General features: G+C 40.6%; 1 protein-coding gene across 2 annotated transcripts in view; it reads right to left on the bottom strand.

Annotated features, from left to right (window-relative positions):
- Positions 1–20,213, bottom strand: part of mei4 (meiosis-specific, MEI4 homolog (S. cerevisiae)) — an 84,844-nt gene extending 64,631 nt beyond the window's left edge. For both annotated transcript variants that reach the window (XM_048601233.1, XM_048601234.1), the window contains exons 1-3: positions 20,139–20,213; positions 13,841–14,089; positions 7,081–7,679 (exon numbers count right to left, since the gene is read on the bottom strand). In XM_048601233.1, the coding sequence (XP_048457190.1) occupies positions 7,081–7,679; positions 13,841–14,089; positions 20,139–20,184 (894 nt within the window). In that variant the 5' untranslated portion in view covers positions 20,185–20,213. The remainder of the gene's footprint in view (positions 1–7,080; positions 7,680–13,840; positions 14,090–20,138) is intronic.
- Positions 20,214–20,443: the final 230 nt, after the last annotated feature.

The raw sequence follows: 20,443 nt of genomic DNA, 5'->3' as shown, positions 1-20,443 counted from the left end.
CATTTCCCCAGCAGCAAAAGTGGTAACAGATCAAACAGTGGCAGGATTTCTGCCTTCGAGTTTCACCTACGATTTTACATATCTCCAGAATCATTCCTTCTCCACAATATTGCTGCTCATATTGTTTACATAAAAATAAACCAACAGGGGTAAAAGCATTATCTTCACCCATCTTCAGTGATGGCGGTAATCAAATGGTATAAGTTCTGAGGCTGTCCTGGTCATAACATAAGTGACCTCCCATGTCAGGCCATTTGAAACCAGGAAAAACTTTTTTTTTATACAAGTAAGGGAGGATTATATATACACAATCTCTGCGTAACTACAGTCAAATGAAGTCAAACTAATCACTTCACAAATCTATATTCAGCTTCTCTGCACTTTATTTTAATAAAATCTGCCTTCCCCCAGTCCAAAGCCAACTCTTGCAGGCTACCTTTGTCTTTATCCAGAACATTTTTGAACCGTAGTGTTGTCGTCGCTATTGCCAAAAAGTTCCCTCACTACCACATTGAACAGTTGTCTGGCTTCAGTCCCCAGAACCAGATCCAGCTTTGTGCCATCCACACCATAATACAAAATACTCCCCTGGAGACATTTCAAGAAATCCACCACCTCTAAACCCTTAACACTATCCCAATTTAAATTGGGAAAATTGAAATCGCCTAGTATAATTACCAGATTATTACTCTTACACATCTCAGTGAACTGTTTACATATTTACTCCTCTATTTCCCGCTGACTCTTTGGGAGGCCTATGATACACTCCCAGTAATGTGACTGACACCCCCCCCCCCCCCTTAACATTCCTAAATTCTACCCACAAAGCCTTGTTTGAAGACCTTTCCAAGAATCCTTTCCAATGGTGCTACTCCACCACTCTTCTTATACCCTCCTCTGTTTCACCTCTGTACCCTTCCCTCAACCATGGTTCTGTGATGGCAACAAAATTACACTTCCTTGTGTCAACCTATGTCTTTAACTCATCAGTCTTACCTATTACACTCTTGCATTAAAGTAAAGACCATCCAGCCTTCCCTTACTCTCTTGACATTCAACATAGCTTTGCTAAAAATGGCCCCAGTGATTCAGGAATCTAAGCCTCCCTCTTGCACCAACTCAATCTAGGCAGTTCATCTGTCCTATTTTCCTATCCCTGTACTCACTAGCACATGGCACTGGGCTTAATCCAGGGATTATGACCACTGAAGTCCTGCTTTTAAATCTACTGCCTAGCTCTCTGAATTTTTGATGCAAGATCTCATTACTTTGTTTAAGCAATATTTAGCTTTTATGTAAGTAGACCATTTCACTTCATGCGTCTGGTCTGCCATTCAATAAGATCATGGCTGATCTGTTGTGTTTCAAATTCCACATTCCCATCTACCCCAATAACCCTCGATTTCTCCCGCTAATATATCAGAATTCATGTCTATTAACAACTTTTAATATAACTCCATAAATCATAACTATTAATCCATTAACCCATTAATTCCTGGTTATAATACTAACTGCAGATTTCCGTGTACCAGCCACCCCCCATTCAAACTAATTCAGGGGCTCGCTACCGTATCAGGTTACAACCACTTCAATTTGCGGTTACACCCCACTTGAAAGTGCAGCCATCCATAACACGCTATGTAAACAACCCCATTTAACAAGACCGACATTCCATTCAAAGGTGCAGTCAGATGCGATGGTTAATAAAACTGCACAGACACTACAAGATGAAATCTTTTTGCACCCCACACCAAAAATACTGTTTGATATTAAATCCAACTGTGAATAGGTGCTATTACCAAGCCCTTTAATCTTCTCCTTCCAGCTAGAGTAGCTCCAAGTATCAGTCAAAGGTAATAATTGGATTAGCCCTCTTGAAAGTAAAATGTAACTTCCCTGCAGACTTTTCCTGTATATTATGTAATCAGGTATTTGTCCCAAGTTTTTATTCAACATGTATATAAAACTTTACCACACTAATAAAACTAACAAAAGCTATGCAGTGTATGTAAGCAACCTTTAACCTACTAACAAACTAACAGCGCGATGTCCAGACCCGCGCAACCTTGAATGAATGAATGAATGAATAAAACTGACAGCACTACTATAACCAGGTGTGACCACAAAACCGATTGAATAAATGAATGATAGTAAATAGAACCCACAGATGAACGCAACCATGAAACTTACTAAACAAATGATAGTAAATAAAAACCACAGACCATCAAAACTGTTGGGAACTCAGACTTTTATTTAAGAAACATGAGATGCCTTTTTCTAACTTTAAAATTCTAACCTTGAAAATAACAAGACTAACACCTTTTGAATTATGCAAAGGCAAACCAGACAGACACTCTAATCTCATTAAAATAACCATTAACATTTAGCACATGTTTAAACCATCTCTGATTTCTTGCAAAACGGTTTTTGAACAATATCTACTGCTTAACACTCAAGTGTTAGAATGTTAATGTATGCTTGAATTCTGTATAAAAACGGCTGCTTGAGCTATGATTTTGGGATTCTATTTCACTTTACATCGTGCTGCTGTGAATGTTAAATAAAGAGGCTATTTTCACCACTCACTGATCCTGGTCGTCTGGTTCTTTGAACGCGATCTCACACCACTGAATAAGAAGCTATCCATCTCTGTCTTAAAGATATTCAATGACCCTTCCTCCACTACCTTCTCAAGCAGAGAAATCCAAAGTCACAGCACAGCTGTTTTCTTTGGAGCAGAGGAGACTGAAGGCGACATGATTAAAATGTATAAATTTATGAAGGGCACTGATAGGGTCGTCAGGAAGGAACATTTCCCCTTGGGGGAGGAATCAATGGCCAGGAGGCACACATTGAAGGTAAGGGTAGGAGGTTTGAGGAAATTTGAGGAAAAATGTTTTCATCCAGAGTGTTGTGGGAATCTGGAACTCACTATCTGTAATGGCACTACATGCAGAAACCCCCATAACATTTACCAAATATCTAGATGTGTACTTGTGATGCCAAGTGTTGAAAAATGGGATTAGAACAGTTAGGTTCTTTTTTTTTGGCCGGCACAGACACAATGCGCTGTTGACCTTAAAGACTCTCATCATCAGAAAAAAAATTTCTTCCATCCTAAAAGGGCAATCATTAATTTAAAATGGTGTCTCCTAGTTCTGAACTGACACACAAGAGGAAACATACTTTCCACTTCCACCTTGTCAAGATCATTCAGGATCTTATGCACTTTAATCAAGTCACCTTTCATTCTTCTAAACTCCAGTTGAATCAATGCCAGGCTGTCTAACTTATCCTCATGAGACAACATGCCCTTTCGAGGTATTAATTTAGTGAAGCTCCTCTTGACACCTCCAATGCATTTCAATCCTTCCTTAAATACTGATACGAAAACTGCATACAATATTTGAGATATGGTCTCACCAATGCTCTTTATAACTGAGGCATAATATCCTTCATTTTATGTTCAATTCCTCTCATAAGAAAGGACAGCATCTCATTAACCATCTGGATTACATACTGTACCTACATGCTATCTTTTTGTGACAGGTACAACTGAACACATAAATACCTCTATACCTCAGAACAGCTCTGAAGGTCGGTCACTGGACTTGAAACACTAACTCTGCTTTCTCTCCACAGATGCTACCAGACCTGCTGGGTTTCTGCAGCAATTTCAGCTTTTGTTTCAGATTTCCAGCATCTTTGATTCTACCAAACATACTGAAATTTAACAGTTGTATTGTTTCTTTTTGCTGTATCCACAACCAAAAGGCTCTAGTGTCCAACTTAAAATATAGCTGGACAGCACCTCAGATTCTGCAATCACAAACTGTCCCTCAGCCAATGGTGATCATTTGTACAATACTACAGATGCCAACAAAAAAAACCTTTTGTTGACTCCCTCCTTCATAAAACCTGCCCTGCATATTCTAAATGGGTCCAAAGGAAGAAGGGACATCCTCTCCAGGCTGAATAAATGGCCACAGGTGGGGCCACAGGTCATCACAGTTGAACTCCACAAAGGAGGTGACAGACAGTGCTGAATAATTTCCTGCATTCCACAAATGTAAAGGACACCATTTGCTCTAAATACCTCACACTTTCAGAGCTATCACTCATACTAACTTTGCCACTGAACACACATTTCACAAAGCCTCAAACTACATCCACAAAATGATATGCACTTAAAGAATCACACCCACCTGATGCTCAAACTACTAACTTCACCTTCTGCACTTCCTACTCACTGGAGATGCTTCATCAAGCACTCAAACTACTGCTGCACCCATTTTCATTACACACAATCTTTCCTGTTATGTCACTGTAGGACAGACTACCCATAACTAAGCAGAGAGGGCAAAGACTGGCAGAGGCCAGGTGCGGGTGAGGTGCTCATCAAGCTGTTTGGTCGTTTTAGGTAACGGCCATTGTAATGGCCACAGAATTGTAATGCATGGCATCATCTGCCCAGTCCAGGATTCTGTATGTCACCTTCTTGTGGCCTATGTTCCACAACAACTTTGTGGAAGCATAGCCAGCATTGTAATTTTATTCTGCAGCAATCTGAGGATTTCTTAGAGGTGCCAATCACCAGGTTTGAATGGAACCTTTCTTGCCCACCAAACATCTGTTTTTATTGAGGACGTTGCAAAGAGGCTGGCATCTGAGAGTTCGCCAGTACCTTTACTCCCTGGATATCAAGTGTTAGTGTGCAAAATTTGGCTCTTCTGGTCACAAATGAGTCAGACATTAAGGGTGTGGAATCCTTTTCTGTTTATGAGTTGGTGATAGGATGCATTCAAAACTCTGCAGGTTGTACCCTGCAACTGCTGGAAGCCAGTGATGAACGAGAATCCTGTTGGCCCGGCATTGGTCCAGTCAATCCCGAGCACACTTATGGATGGAGGCCAAGAAAATGCTAAAGATCCCAGTAGGTCCCTGAAATAAGTACTCGGAAAAAAATTCAGGACAGCTATAACTATCAGATCTACCTGCAGGGTTTGTCACAGAGTCCTTATGAGTGCAGCTCCTCATACAACAGGTAACATATCTGTAACACAATGTCTTGGGACATCCCATGTCTTTTCTTCTATGGGCCTCTGTTATCTGCAAAGATCTACATCAAAGTCTGTAGAACAGTTTTATGGCAGAGCTCTCTGTCACCTCGGTCCTGCTTCTTCTCTCACTGGATGCTGTACAGCAGCCAGTAGTGGCTACTGACTGTGTTTGGCCCGGAGATGCTGTTCCCTGTGCTGTCTTCATAGAATAAGAATCATAGAATTCTTACAGTGCAAGTAGGAGCCATTTGGTTCACTGAGTTTGCATCAACCTTTCAAGGAGCATGCCACCCAGACTCATACCCAATCACAACCTCCATCACCACCCCGCCATCCCCATGCCCATAACCCTACATTTACCATAGCTAATCTACCTAGCCTGCACATCAGTGGACACTAGGAGTAATTTAGCACGGCCAGTCTAACCTGCACATTATTTGGGCTGAGAGAGGAAACTGGAGCACCCAGCAGAAAGTCATGCAGAGACGGAGAGAATGCGTAAACTACAAACAGTCACTGACCTAAGGCTGGAGTCAAACCTGAGGCCCTGGCAGTATAAGACAGCAAAGCTATCCACTGTGCCACCATACCGCCCCTTCATCTGCACTTATTTCTTCTGGCAGCAGTGTTCACAGAACTGCTGCACTGACCTTGGTCATTTTTTCCTAAGTTGAAGCAAACATGTGAAGAATGCAAGAAATGACAAGTATTATTGAATGCATGCTTGAGTCCTAACATCCATCATGATGAAGGTGAATGTTATGGTGAGCATGAAGCTTTTATCTATGTATGCATAGTTATTGTATAAATTTTATGTGCCTATATTCAAAATTACCCCCAGAATTAGTAAAAGCGAGATGGTAAAGTGTTATAAATGCAACACAATCATCTAGATTTGCCCAATTCTTAAGCTGCTGTACCAAAAATAAACAATAATATTAAATGAACTAGTAGCCATATTTGTTTCCTTGGATACCCATCTGTGATCATGACTTCATTTTTAAGTATTTACACTGGGCCTTCATTCCTGCAATTATTTCTCAACCTATGGCAATACAAATGGAATTTTATTTTTATTTTACTTTATCATGAAATTCTCAAGCAGTTCATGTAACCTTGGTACAGATGAGCATTAATTGTCATCTCTTGTCAATGTTTTAGTAAAGAAAGCATAGCCTTCATTGCAACTCAATCCCTTCAGAGAGAGAATGTGACCAGTTGCTGAGTTCATTTCCTCAGTGGAAAAGGTCTCTCAATTGCATTTTTAACTTAATTTCATGTATGTAGTTTTTACAAAAGAATGTCTAGATCAAACTCTACTGCAGACATATCTGTATGCTCAGCATAATTATTGCTCTTGCCACTCGCAAATGAATGAGCAGAGATACTGGTTTGCTTTTAGTTTATTTTCATTCATTCATGGGATGAGGGGCATCGCTGGCTAGGCAGCACTTATTGCCCATCCCTAATTACCCAGAAGGCAGTTCAGAGTCAGCCACATTGCTGTTGGTCCGGAGTCACGTGTAGGCCAGACCAGGTAAGGATGGCATTTTCAGTGCAAATGGCCCTTGTGCCAACAATGTGTGCAGTAGCATAAACCAGATCTCAAGCACGTTTGTATTTTAGTGGACAGCAAGGTCTTAAACCAGCCATATGAAAATAGTTTAAGTCATAAAATACATTCATCTGAAATCTGTGTCTGCTATTTTAATGGAAACAATAACACTATTTAAGTAAATGGATCATCAATCCCGTATAACAGCAGACAGAAGAACTGTGCAGTAACAGTGCCAGTGTTTGATACCTACAGGTCTTACTGTTTTAATTTTCATATTTGATGTGTCATGAATTCATCTCAAAAATAGCACCACTTAAAAGGTACGCAAAATTTCTCTGTAGTGAAATTAATGTCTCTGGATTTAGGCTGCTCATGAGAAAATTCATATACAATAGTTAAGCTGCAGTTTTTTGTTGAATAAACGTAGATATAAGAGTAACAAGTTACACAAAATGTACTTACCCTATTTACTTTTGTGTTATCCAAAATGACTTTCACCAACTCCTTCACAAGTTCCTCCACTATCTTAGTGCATTGTACAAGGATTCGCTTTGGCAACTTTCCATCGTGCACTAAGTGGACAAGAGTCCATGTTGTTTCCATCAGTAAAGAATCTGGGAGAAGAGATCTAGGTTCCACACAGAAAGCCAACAAACTCTGAGCAAGATGTGAGACTGAATCTGTCACTACTGAATGGTCACTGTCTAGAATCGATGTTTCTGTTAACTGAGTTCTGATCATTGCAATTTTTCTAATTCTTATTAAACTCTGTAAAAACCGAGTGTGCAGTCTGAGCACTTCCTCCTTTTCATCTAATTTGTCTCTCCTGGTAGTATTAGATTCAGGAGGCAACAATGTGGAACTGACTAATGCCTTAGATTTTTCACTAGTTAGCGAATAAGAATCGAGGTATCCCAGACTATGATTAGCTAGTAGATCCTGGGTATCTGACTCTTGTCCATTAGATGTATCACAACCAGAATCCTCCAGATGAGTGGATTCATTCCTAGATTCCAGAGAACCTCGAGTTGTAAAGTCTGGGCAAAAAGCACAGTCAGCTCCTGAAAAAGATAATAGTCAAATAGTTGAAGAAGTTTTTTATGGTTTATGCCATAAATACATTATGTAATATTTTGCAAGTCCCAAGTTAAATTTGAAAAGGAACATGTCAATAAATACAAACGTGCCTTGAGATCTGGTTTATGCTACTGAACATATTGTTGGCACAAGGGCCATTTGCAACTGGAGCTTAAACTCTGCTACCTTATGTCAATTAAACATTCCACTATCAGCTGCAATTTTCAGCCAGCAATGCAGTGAGATGTTCTTTCTCATTTAGGCTGGAGCTGAACACATGGTACGTACAGAAAACCTAGTTCTTCTCATCATTCATCAAATTAATGGCATTACATTGATACATTTGAAACACTAAACTAATAATTCCATAACACGACCAATTAAATGTGAAGAATAATCATTTATCCATTTTTGACTTTCACTGAATTTGCTTAGTTACAACAACTTTATTCTTAATTCTAAAAGTCAAATAAATCTTCTTTTGTGAAACAAATGTAGGGATCAGGAATGTGTCACAGTATGTCATTGTCACACTACTGCTAAACACTTGTTGCATAAAGATACACACTATGGATACAGCTGAGACTCTGCTCCCAAACAGAGCCCAAATACCAATGAAAAAAACTGGAAGAAATATGGGTGCTGGAAATACAAAAACAGAAATTGCTGGAAAAACTCAGCAGGTAACGCAGCGTCTGTGGAGAAAAAACAGAGTTAATATTTCAGGACCAGTGACCCTTAACAATTAGTCAGGTAAGAAAAATCAGCATTATAATATTGAAGCATTCACTGTTCCATACTGCTCCCAGCTAACATATAGAAGATTAAGGAATACAACATTATTCTTTCCTTGCCTCAGACAGATCAGGATGTTGAAAATTCAGGGTGGTGAAGAAGGCATTTGGCAGGCTTGCCCTTCATCAGTCAAGTATAGGAGTTGGGGCATCACGTTACGGCTGTACAAGACAGTGGTAAGGCCACATTTGGAGTACTGCGTGCAATTCTGGTTGTTCTGCTATAGGAAAGATGTTCTTAAATTGGACAAGGTACAAACAAGATTTACAAGGATGTTAGTGAGACTGGAGGGTTTGAGTTACAAGGAGAGACTGGATAGTCTGGGACATTTTCCCCTGGAACGAAAGAGGCTGAGGAGTGACGTTTAAAGAGAGGTGGAGATAAGATGAATAGCCGACTGCTGGCAAATGGGATTAGTTCAGTTAGGAAACCTGGTCAACATGGACATGTTGGGCTGAAGGGTCTGTTTCTGTGCTGTATTACTCTATGACATGGAACTTAGACGAACACACAGGCCTCCTGAAATTAGTCAGTTATGAAGATTTCTCTCAAAAGGATTAAAATCTCATAGTCAATCCTAGTGTCAAAAACAGATAAATCTAAAACAGAAAAACAAGCTAGTCAAACTGACTTTGCTATCACATCATAGGATAGGATTCCACACATTTTCTATTCCTTAATGCTACAGATGACAGGCAGTTATATTTAATCATGAATATTTGTACATGACTGCCTTTGACACAGTATGAATATCAAAAGGGAAACAGAGATAGGTACTTTTCTTAAGCTTCCAGCAGATAATTTGTTATTTTGAGCTCAGAGTTATAGATGTGTACATGGAGTCAGTAAAGACATAATAATGCTCAGGAAAGATTAATCATCACATGTAAGTTCATATCATAGATGCTAATTCAGATTCAGTACTTTTAAGAAAACTGATCAAGTTTCATTACTTATATTATTTCCATGTTCAAGAAATAAGTACAAGTTAAAAATTTTCTAATTGACTGAAATCTCCTCTGTTGACTCTGCAATTTTTAAACGTTCAATAAATTACAGTGGATTGCAGACTGCTTGTAGAATATAATTTGATAAAGGCCAGGGACTTTTTTTTTTAAGCTGGTGTGCTTCAAGAGTCCATGATTTTTTCATCGATGAGAAAGGCAATACAGACTTTGATTTCTTGCATTTACAAAGATATCTGTATCATTGATAGCCACAGGCAAGGTACCGGAAGACTGGAGGTTGGCTAACATGGTGCCATTATTTAAAAAAGGTGGTAAGGGAAAACCGGGGAACTATAGACCAGTGAGCCTAAGGTCAGTGGTGGGCATGTTGTTGGAGGGAATTTTGAGGGACAGGATTTACATGTATTTGGAAAGGCAAGGACTGATTAGGGATAGTCAACATGACTTTGTGCATGGGAAATCATGTCTCCTGAACTTGATTGAGTTTTCTGAAGAAGTAACAAAGAGGATTGATGGTGGCAGAGCAGAGGACATGATCTATATGGACATCAGTAAGGCGTTTGACAAGGTTCCTCATGGTCGACTGGTTAGCAAGGTTAGATCACACAGAACAGAAGAAGAACTAGCTATTTGTATACAGAACTGGCTCAAAGGTAGAAGACAAAGGGTGGTGGTAGAGGGTTGCTTGTCAGACTAGAGGCCTGTGACCAGCGGCATGCCACAAGGGTCCACTGCTTTTCATCATTTATATTGATTTGGATGCGAACACAGAAGGTATGGTTAGTAAGTTTGCAGATGACACCAAAATTGGAGTTGTAGTGGATAGCGAAGGAGGTTACCTTACAGGACGACAGGATCTTGATCAGATGGGCCAATGGGCCAAGGAGAGGTGCATTTTGGAAAGGCAAATTAGGGCAGGACTTATACACTTAATGGTAAAATCCTGGGGAGTGTTGCTGACAAAAAGACCTTGAAGTGAAGGTTCATTGTTCCTTGAAAGTGGAGTTGCAGGTAGACAGGATAGTGAAGGAGGCATATTTTCCTTTATTGGTCAGTGCACTGATTTTGGAATTGGGAGGTCATGTTGCAGCTGTACAGGCCACTATTGGAATACTGCGTGCATTTCAGGTCTCCCTGCTATAGTAAGGATGTTGTGAAACTTGAAAGGGTTCAGAAAAGATTTACAAGGATGTTGCCAGGGTTGGAGGGATTGAGCTTTAGGGATGAGGTTGAATAGACTGGGGCTATCTTCTCTGGAGCATCGAAGGCCGAGGGATGACTTTATAGAGGTTTATAAAATCATGAGGGGCATGAATAGGGTAAATGGACAAAGTCTCTTCCATGGAGTGGGGGAATCCAAAAGTAGAGGGCATAGGTTTGAGGTGAGAAAGGAAAGATTTAAAAGGAACCTAACGGGCAACTTTTTCATGCAGAGGGTAGTGCGTATACAGAATGTGCTGCCAGAGGAAGTGGTGGAGGCTGGTACAATTACAACATTTAAAAGGCATTTGGATGGTTATATGAATAGGAAGGGTTTAAGAGGGATATGGGCCAAATGCTGGCAAATGGAACTAGATTTATTTAAGATATCTGTTCGGTATGGATGGGTTGGACCGAAGGGTCTGTTTCCGTGTTGCATATCTCTGTGACTCTATAGCTTTATCACTTGTAGAGTCCAATCAGATATTAAATCCATTCCAAGCTTCCCTTTCCCTTCAATCCATCTCTTTCCTCCATTCCCTCCTGGCCATTATTTTGTTTGCTCTGTTCCCACCATCCCATTCATCTTCCACCATACCTCCCTCAAAAACCACCTCCCACTTTTATATCGGATGCTCAACATTGCTTAAGTTTGATCTGCAAAACTCATTGTAACTATATATATCTGGATAATGCCATTCAATTAAATTTCCAAGAAACTTTCAGTATTATATTTGTCCAACAGCCTTGAACAGTAAAGCCAATTTTCTTTCATAAACGATATACCAATTAACTCCTCAGTTCCTCCAATCATTGTAATTCTAATATTTATTTTTATTAATTCCATTTATGGGCTTTAAACCAGAATTTACTGGCCATCATTAGTTGCCCTCCAGATGGTGGAGATGAGCTGCTTACTCAAACTGCTGCAGTCCATTTGGGTTTGGGGAACCCTTAATGCAATTAGACGGGGAATTCCAGGGTTTTGACCTAGTGACAATGAAAGAACACAGATATATTTCCAAATCAGGATGGTGAGTGGTTTAGAGAAGAAATTGAAGGTGATAGCCCTCCCGTGTATATATGGTAGTGGTCATCAGCTTAGAAAATGCAGGCTAAGGAGTCTTGGTGACTTTCTGCAGTGCATATCAGTTGTTACTAAGTGTCAGTGGAGGAATATTCATAGATGTGGTGACAATCAAGTGGGTTAATTTGTCCTGGATGATATCAAGCTTCTTGAATGTTATTGGAGCTGCACTCATTCAGGCAAGTGGTCAGTATACCATCACACCTCTTTTTCACTCTGACTTTTTAAAATTTATTCACAGGACAAGGACATCACTGCCTAGGCTAGCATTTATTGTCCAACCCAGAGGGCAGAAGTGTCTGGAGTAACATGTAGTCCCGACCAGTAAGGACGGCAGTTTCCTTCCCCAAAGACATTACTAAACCAGATGGGTTTTTCCGACAATCAGACTTTTAGTTCCAGATTTTCTTTAAAATTCAAATTCCACTACTTGCCATGGCAGGATTTGAACCCAGGTCCCTAGAACATTATCTGGGTCTCTGGATTAACTGACCATCGCCTCCCCATAAAATGCAGAGTCTGCAGACGGATATAGACAGGTTAAGTGAGTGGGCAAAAACTTAGCAAATAGAATATAATGTGGAGAAATAGGAGATTGTGTACTTCAGGATAAAGCAGCTGAATGTTATATAAATGGAGAAAGAACACAGAAAACAGAGGGATTGGAAGTCTTTGTTTATGAATCATTGAAAGCCAGCATCCTAGTTCAGCAGGAAACAGGGAAGGCAAATGAAATTATGGTCTTTATTTCAAAGGGAATGGACTATAAAAATAGAGAGGTTTTGCTGAAACTATACAAGGCACTAAACAGAGCATAGCTGGAATGCTGTGGCGTGTTTTGGGCCCCTTATCTAAGGAAAGGTATACAGACGTTTGGGGCAGTGCAGAAAAGTTTCACTAGACTGACACCAGACATGGTGAGACTGTCTTATGAGGAGAATAAGTTGAATAATTATGGTCTGCACTTATTGGAATATAGAGGTGTAACCTTATTGAAACATACAATATCCATAGAGGACTTGACAGGGCAGATGCAGTAAGGGATTTTCCCCTTGTGGGAGAGTCTGTAACGAGAGGCCATAATCTCAGAATATGGGTCGCACATTTAAAACAGAGATCAGTAGGACTTTCTTCTCTCAGAGGGTAGTGAATCCACAGAGGGCTGTTGAGATTTGGTCAGTAAGTATATGAAGGCTGAAATAGACAAACTTTTAGTTTATAAGAGAATTTATGGTTATAGAGAAAGGCAGCAAAGTGGCATTAAGGATTTAGATCAGCTGTGATTTAATTGAATGGTGAAGCAGACTCAATGGGCTGAATGGCCTAGTTCTGCTCCTATGTCTTTTGGTCACTAACCCAGAGTACATTCTTGGCCCTTGCTGCCTTCTGTACTTCCTCTGGTATTCAACATGGAGCAGCTTTGATTAATCAACCGAGCGGGGTTGGGGTGGTAACCTGGTAAATCAGTAGATTTCCTTGCCCACATTGACCTGATATCATCAGACCTTACAGGTCCGAAGTCAACACTAAGGACTCCCAGAGCAAGTCCCTAACACTGATCCATATAATAGTGTCCTGTATCTTTCCTACTTGTGGGACAGGGCATATGCAAGGATGGTGATGGTCACGTGTGGGACATTGTAACATATGATTTGGAGAATAAGGATGTTAGGCTGTTGCTCGACTAATCTAATGATACAGTTCTCTGAATTTGCCGCTGTTGTTTTCGGTGCCAAGACTGATACCAGGCGGTCCATCTGGATTCATTTCTAAGAGGCATTGATACAACTAAGTGACATCCTGGGGCATTTCAGAAAGCAGTTAAGAATCAACATATTGCTGTGGCTCCACAACCACATGTAGGCCTGACAGGCAAAGTGGTGGGATTCAAACCCAAGGCCCTTGAGCATCACCTAGGTCTTTGGATTACCAGTCCAGTGACAAAATCATTACACATAGCCTCTGAAATGTCTCAAAAATTGAAAACTATTGCCTCCCTATCATGCAGGTCATCAAGTGTCAGTCAACATGGCAGCATCAAATTGAATTAAATTAACTAAGTTATTAAATACATGGAGCACTGTGATATGCTCACCATTGCTTGATCTTGCTACAGATTTCATTCGACTCAGAAACAATTCTTGGCGTAGATGTAACGCTTCAGCTTTCCAAGCCTCAGCTTTTAACTTCCAGTCTACCTCCTTCTGATGCAAGGTTTCAGCCAAGTGTTCTGCATACTCTCTGCTGCTCTTCTCTGGCGGGGTATCGCCAATTACAGCTAAAGCCAATGCTAACTTTGATGTTTTTAGGTACCATGCAAGCACATCTTCATTCAGCTGTTGTTCTATTGTTGAGACAGAAGAAATTACGTTAAACATCACCAAAATTACACATTTAAGATGAGCCATCACAACTTCCAATACTGTCATGAAACATGATTATTTGACTAAAATTGTCTCTGTTGGGTGGCACAGTGACTCAGTGGTTAGCACTGTTGCCTCACAGCACCAGACACCCAGGTTTGATTCCAGCCTTGGGCAAGTGTCTGTTTTGAGTTTGCACGCTGTCCTTGTGACTGTGTGAGTTTTCTCTCGGTGTTCTGGTCACCTCCCACAGTAAAAAGCTGCACAGGTTAGATGGAAATGGTCAAGCTAAATTATCCAGGGATGTAGGTTAGGTGGATTAGCCATGGGAAATCCAGGATTACAGGGATAACGTAGGGAGGGTTGGGTCTGGGTGGGATGATCTTCAAGGGTGGTGAGGACTCAATGCTCCAAATGCAGCTTTTACACTGTAGGGTTCTATGATTCTCTGAAAATAATTCTAATAGCCAGTTTGAAGTTAAAACTATAAATTTTGTTTTGCAAACAATAAATTAAAATTAACAATGCAATATTAGAAACTTTTGATAGTCTGTGGGAATTAAATCTTACAGCAATGCAGTTATTTTGAAGGTGTTGGTTTTGAAGGTGTTGAAGATTTTTTCTGAAGGATCTAGGCCCGAAACGTCAGCCTTCCTGCTCCTCTGATGCTGCTTGGCCTGCTGTGTTCATCCAGCTCTACATCTTATTATCTCAGTTATTTTGAAGTATGTTTTATGTCACCCTGCTGTGCATAACCTTGAGCAATATCACCCATTCAGATTTCTTAGATTTTTTATTTTAATATTCATTAATATAATTACTGTATATAAAATAGCTGATGAATAGAATCGCATTTCACATGGTGCATAAAGTTCCAAAATCACACTTAATAAACCACTGAGGCCCATAAATAAACAGATTTAAAATTAGTTTCAAAAAATCAACTACTTTCCTTAATAGAATTCAAAGTAGATTGTGCACCTATAATATAGCTTAGTAAACCATACAAGTTGTTTGTTGCAAATTGAGTCTCATGACACTTCAAATGGAGTTACACAAACCTTGCACTATACTAATCTACATTTATTAAGGTAGATTGTTTGTTACACTTCAAAATTATTCCTCTAAATATATTAAGAATAAAAATGATTTATGATTCCAGGCCAAAACAGTTGAGCTTCAAGTTTCATCAGTGATGTTCTATTGTGAAAATTCTGTGCTTTTAGACTATCTATAGGAGTTTATTACCATGAAATATAAAGAGACATCACTGTGAAACATTAAGTCTGATATAAAAGATATAAATTTAACAGATAGAATTATACTACTCAGCAAAATGAATTGCATTTTTAACTACCAACTAACAAAATCTAGGTCAAGGTTTATCTTATGCTGTTAAATTATTTAATACCCATATCACATTTTAAAAATTCACAATCTGAAATTTCAATGGCAAACTGCACCCTATTCCTGGTAATATCAGTATTTTACATATTCAGGATATACAGGAAATTTAAAACATGTCAAGGAAGAACAGAAACAATAATAATTCAGGACAGAAACAGCAAAAACAGCAATAGAGATAGTAGGAACTGCAGATGCTGCAGAATGCCTAGACCCCCGAAACGTCAGCTTTCCTGCTCCTCTGATGCTGCTTGGCCTGCTGTGTTCATCCAGCTCTACACCTTGTTATCTCTAAAAACAGCAATAGGTCTGTTTATCGCCGTTTATAAATAAAAGTTAGTATAAAACAGATAATGCTGAAAATACTGAACAATTTAAGCAGCACCACTAGAGGAGGGATAAACAAAACTAATTGTTTCAGATAAATAGCAATTCAATAGAACAGAAAAAGTTATAGAGATATAGAAGGTTTTAAGTTTATAGAGGTGACAGGGTAGTGAGGAAGAGGAAAGAATGAAAGGTTAATTCTGTGATAGGATGAAAGATAGAAGAGAATAAGTGACAAAAGAGATGATTATACAATGCAAAAGGGCATGGCAACATGACAAGGAAAAACAACAGGCAGGATTAGAGTGGATATGACAAGTTCCAAGCGGATGATCCATCTCTGCCTCATCTAGTGGTCCCAGCATCACAGATGCCAGTCTTCAGCCAATTTGATTCATTCCAAGTGAAGTCAAGAAATGGTTGGTGGCATTGGATACTGCAAAGTCTATGGGCTCTGACAACATTCCAGCAACAGGACTGAAGGCTTGTGCTCTGGAACTTGCCACATCCCCAAGCAAGCTGCCACAGTACAGCTACAACACTGGCATCAACCCGACAATGTTAAAAATTGTGCCGGTACGTCCTTTAGAAAGAGCAGGACAAATCCAACCTGGCCAATTACCACCCCATCAGTCTACCATCAGTCAACAGTAAAGTGACAGAATGTTTCGTCAAATAACTGCTTAGCAACAACATGCTTACTGATGCCCAATTTGGGTTCTGCCAGGACTACTCAGCTCCTGACCACAATAGAGCCTTAGTTCAGACATGGGCAAAAGAGCTGAATTCCAGAGGTGAGACAAGGGTGACAACCGCTGACATCAAGCCCACATTTGACTGGGTTTGGTATCAAGAAGCCATGGCCAAACTGAAACTGGCTCATTGGAAGATGGTTGTGATTGTTAAGAGGACAGTCACCTCAGCTTGAACATCTCCGCAGGAGGTCAACAGGGTAGTGTCTTAGACCCAACCATCTGCAGCCACTTCATCAATGACCTTCCCTCCAAAATAAGATCAGAAGTGGGGATGCTCAATGTTCAGAACCATTCTCAATTCCTCAGTTATTGAAGCAGTCCATGTTCAAATACAACATGATCTAAAAATATCAAGGCTTGGGCTGACAAGTGGTTAGTAACATTCACGCCACACGAATGGTAGGCAATGTCTCTTATTAGACATGGTCAATCTAACTACTGCCCCTTGACATTCAATGGTGTTACCATCACTGAATCCCCTACTACCTACATCTTGGGAGTTACCATTGACCAGAAACTCAACTGGACTTGCTATATAAATACAGTGGCTAAAAGGGTAGGTCAGAGACTAGGAATACTGCAGCATGTAACGCACCTGACTTCCCAAAGCCTGACCTCCATTGACAAGGCACAAGAGAGCAATGTGATGGAATACTTCCCACGTGCCTGGATGAGTGTAGCTCGAACACTCAATAAGCTGGACACCATCCAGAACAAAGCAGCCCACTTGATTGGAATCACATCCACAAACATCACACATGCCCCTCTTTTCTTTCTCTTGTCCCCCACCATACCCACACACTTTCATTCAGTAGCTCTTCTTCCAACCCTTCCACATCTGTGCAGGAGGTCCTCAGGGCAGTGTCCTAGGCCCAACCATCTACATCTGCTTCATCAGTGACGTTCCTTCCAAAAAGATCAGAAGTGGGGATGCTCAATGTTCAGAACTATTCGCAACTCCTCACATACTGAAGCAGTCCGTTTTAAATTATCGGTAATTAAGAATCTTCTGATGACCTTGTTGATTGCCGTAAAACCCATCTGGTTCACTAACGTCCTTTAGGGTGGGAAACTGCCATCTTTACTTGGTTTGGCCTGCATGTGACTCCAGATCCACAGCAATGTGGTTGATTCTTAGCTGCCCTCTGGGCAGTTAGGGGCAGACAATAAATACTGCCTAACCAGCGATGCCCTCATTCTGTGAATGAATAAACAATAAAAAAAACCACTGCTGCTCACACTTCCTTGGCCTGTTGAACTCTGGTTTCTGCTAAGCAGCCAGACAAATACGTTCCTTTCGTTGTTGGCAGAGATTGTCCAGACTAACTGGAACTCTCTCCTCTGAGCTTTAGCAGTGTTGGTGACGACACCCAAAGTGAGGCAGAAGTTGGAAAAGTTAAAAGGACAGAATTCCATTACCCAAAAGTTGCATTTCCACCAACCAGAAGCTATTTTGCATCCCTGATCTTACACAGCCAATACAAAATGACAGCCCTGCATCTGACTTGCTTTATCGATGTCAAAATAGACTAAAGAGATGAATTTATGCACAGCAGTTTTGTCATCGGAGATCAGTGGTACTTAAGCTACTTCCATGCTATGGTGAACATTAACAGGAGAAGCAGGAAACTAGCTTTTCCAAGATCAGTGAAATGATTTCTAAAAGTTTGGAAACCACTTGTAAATCAGTGAAGATATGCTTTCAAAAGGCCTGTGAATACAGGTTTTCACACTGGCAGAAAAGCAAAAAATGCAGTTTCACTTATGAAGGGGTTTCAGGCTGTCAATTTCACTGATCAATGACTTCTCAGTGTGCCCTCACTTAAGATCCACACTGCTTGGGAAACCTACATGCTGTCAGTTAAGGCCCTAATCTGGGTTGACAATACAACTTTCTAAGGTTTTGGAGTAGATCTAATATTTAAATTGTGGAGGCAGCCTTGTGTCTCGTAAGATAATTATTTGCACCACTGCAGTCAATTCTTATGTAAAGCATTTGTTGGTAGTTAGCACTGTTACCTCACAGCACCAGGAACCCGGTTTCAATTCCAGCCTTAGGTGACTTCCTGTGTGGAGTCTGCACATTCTCCCCATGTCTGCATGGGTTTCCTCCCACTGTCCAAAGATTTGCAGGTTAGGTGGATTGGCTATGCTAAATTGCCCTGTAGTGTCTAGGGATATGTAAACTATGCGGATTAGCTATGGTAAATGGAGGGTTACAGGGATGGGGGTTGGGAGCTTAGTCTGGATGGGATGGCGTCCATCTGCACTGTAACGATTTTGTGATTCTATGATTTGCCTCAATTCAAACACAGTTAGTTAACCTCATATGTATCCATGCACCAATGCTGCGTTCCATATGCAGATAAAAGACCAATTTTGTGAGAGATAGGGATTCTGCTGACAGCACAACCAATGTTAGTTCATCTTTACATCTGGGGGATTTCAACAACAAATGGGAGTGGGCCATGTAGCATCGTGGCCTAAACAAGTTAAATGCGGCAGGCAGCAAAGCTTAGTCATTCTCAAGTTTTGCATAACTGACACTCTATTTCCGAACAAACTATGCCATAAGGTGTCCTGGAAAAATCCGAAGTCAAGGCATCAGCATTACCTTGATTTGATCATCAGCAAATGAGCAACTTGGAACCCCATTTTGACACACAACAACCACAGCCATGTCTACATTCCAGCAAATCCACACACTGTAAACCTGAGGGGGAAAACTCCTCCGTTTCCTCAACAGGTGAATGCAATGAATCTCTTATATGATGAATAGAATTAGCATTCTTTCAGTTTGGCTTGTTTTGCACTTTCAGCTGGAATGGAAGAAAGCGAGACAAATGCACGTCTCTCATTATCAACACAAAGCCTCTCCAGTGAGAAGTCCTCAGCTGTGCATCCTCATGATAACACATTAAAACTGGGTCCCTTATGGTCACAGACTAAAGCCTCAGCAGATGTTTAAATTACAGACCTAACACCTCCATGGGAGATTGCCCTCACCTCCAAGTGCAAGCTGTTGAAGGAATACTAAGAAATAAGGGATAATAGATTGGTGAACCTTGAACACAAAGAACAAGAAAATGGTCTCTGGCAGTTACTGAATAAAATTGGTGAGAAACAAACCATTCATTTTTAATTTCACTTAATTCATAAACTTTTACAATTTGAATAGTTGTCAAGATACAACAAATTTGTTCATTACAAAATCCCCAGTTATAACAAGATATTTGCAAAATTCATGCATGACTCTAGTTGCTGCAGCCAATGATGGTGCTGCCTTGTTACAGCACAAGCACACAATTCAGCTGCAAATGTCCCATTCAACTGGAATGGAAATCATAGTTGTGGATTTGAAAATGATGCTAAGTATAATTTCGCTCTGGGAAATTTAGACAGATCTTTTGAATCAAAAGATTCAAAGTTGATTGCAAACCAAACTGCTGCCAACGCAGCGGCTAAAACGGCAATTACCAACTACTGTTTGACGCTGAGGCCTCCTCGGCGCCTATGAGCCCTCGGACTTCCTTTTTCCCCTCACCGTTTCGGGGCACAGACTCACTATCAGCAGCTCGCATCTGCTCCATCCCGTAAGCGCCACGTCCGCCCGCTGCCATAACACTGTCACCCGCTCGCTCAAGCCTCTCGCGCGCTTTCACACCTGGTCATGGACGTCACCCTCCGTGACGTCTTCGGGCTGAGGACTTGGAGACGCGGAAGGGGAGGAGGTAATGGGACTATGTTCTTTGTGTTTAAAGTTCACCGTTCTATCACCCCTTATTTCTTAATATTCCTTCAAATGGGACAGGGTGGGGAGAATAAGCTTGGCGCAAATACGTCGTAAGG

Source organism: Rhincodon typus, chromosome 9 (genome assembly GCF_021869965.1).
Source record: "Rhincodon typus isolate 14 chromosome 9, sRhiTyp1.1, whole genome shotgun sequence".
NCBI lineage: Eukaryota > Metazoa > Chordata > Chondrichthyes > Orectolobiformes > Rhincodontidae > Rhincodon > Rhincodon typus.
This window is presented reverse-complemented; position numbering and strand designations above follow the sequence as displayed.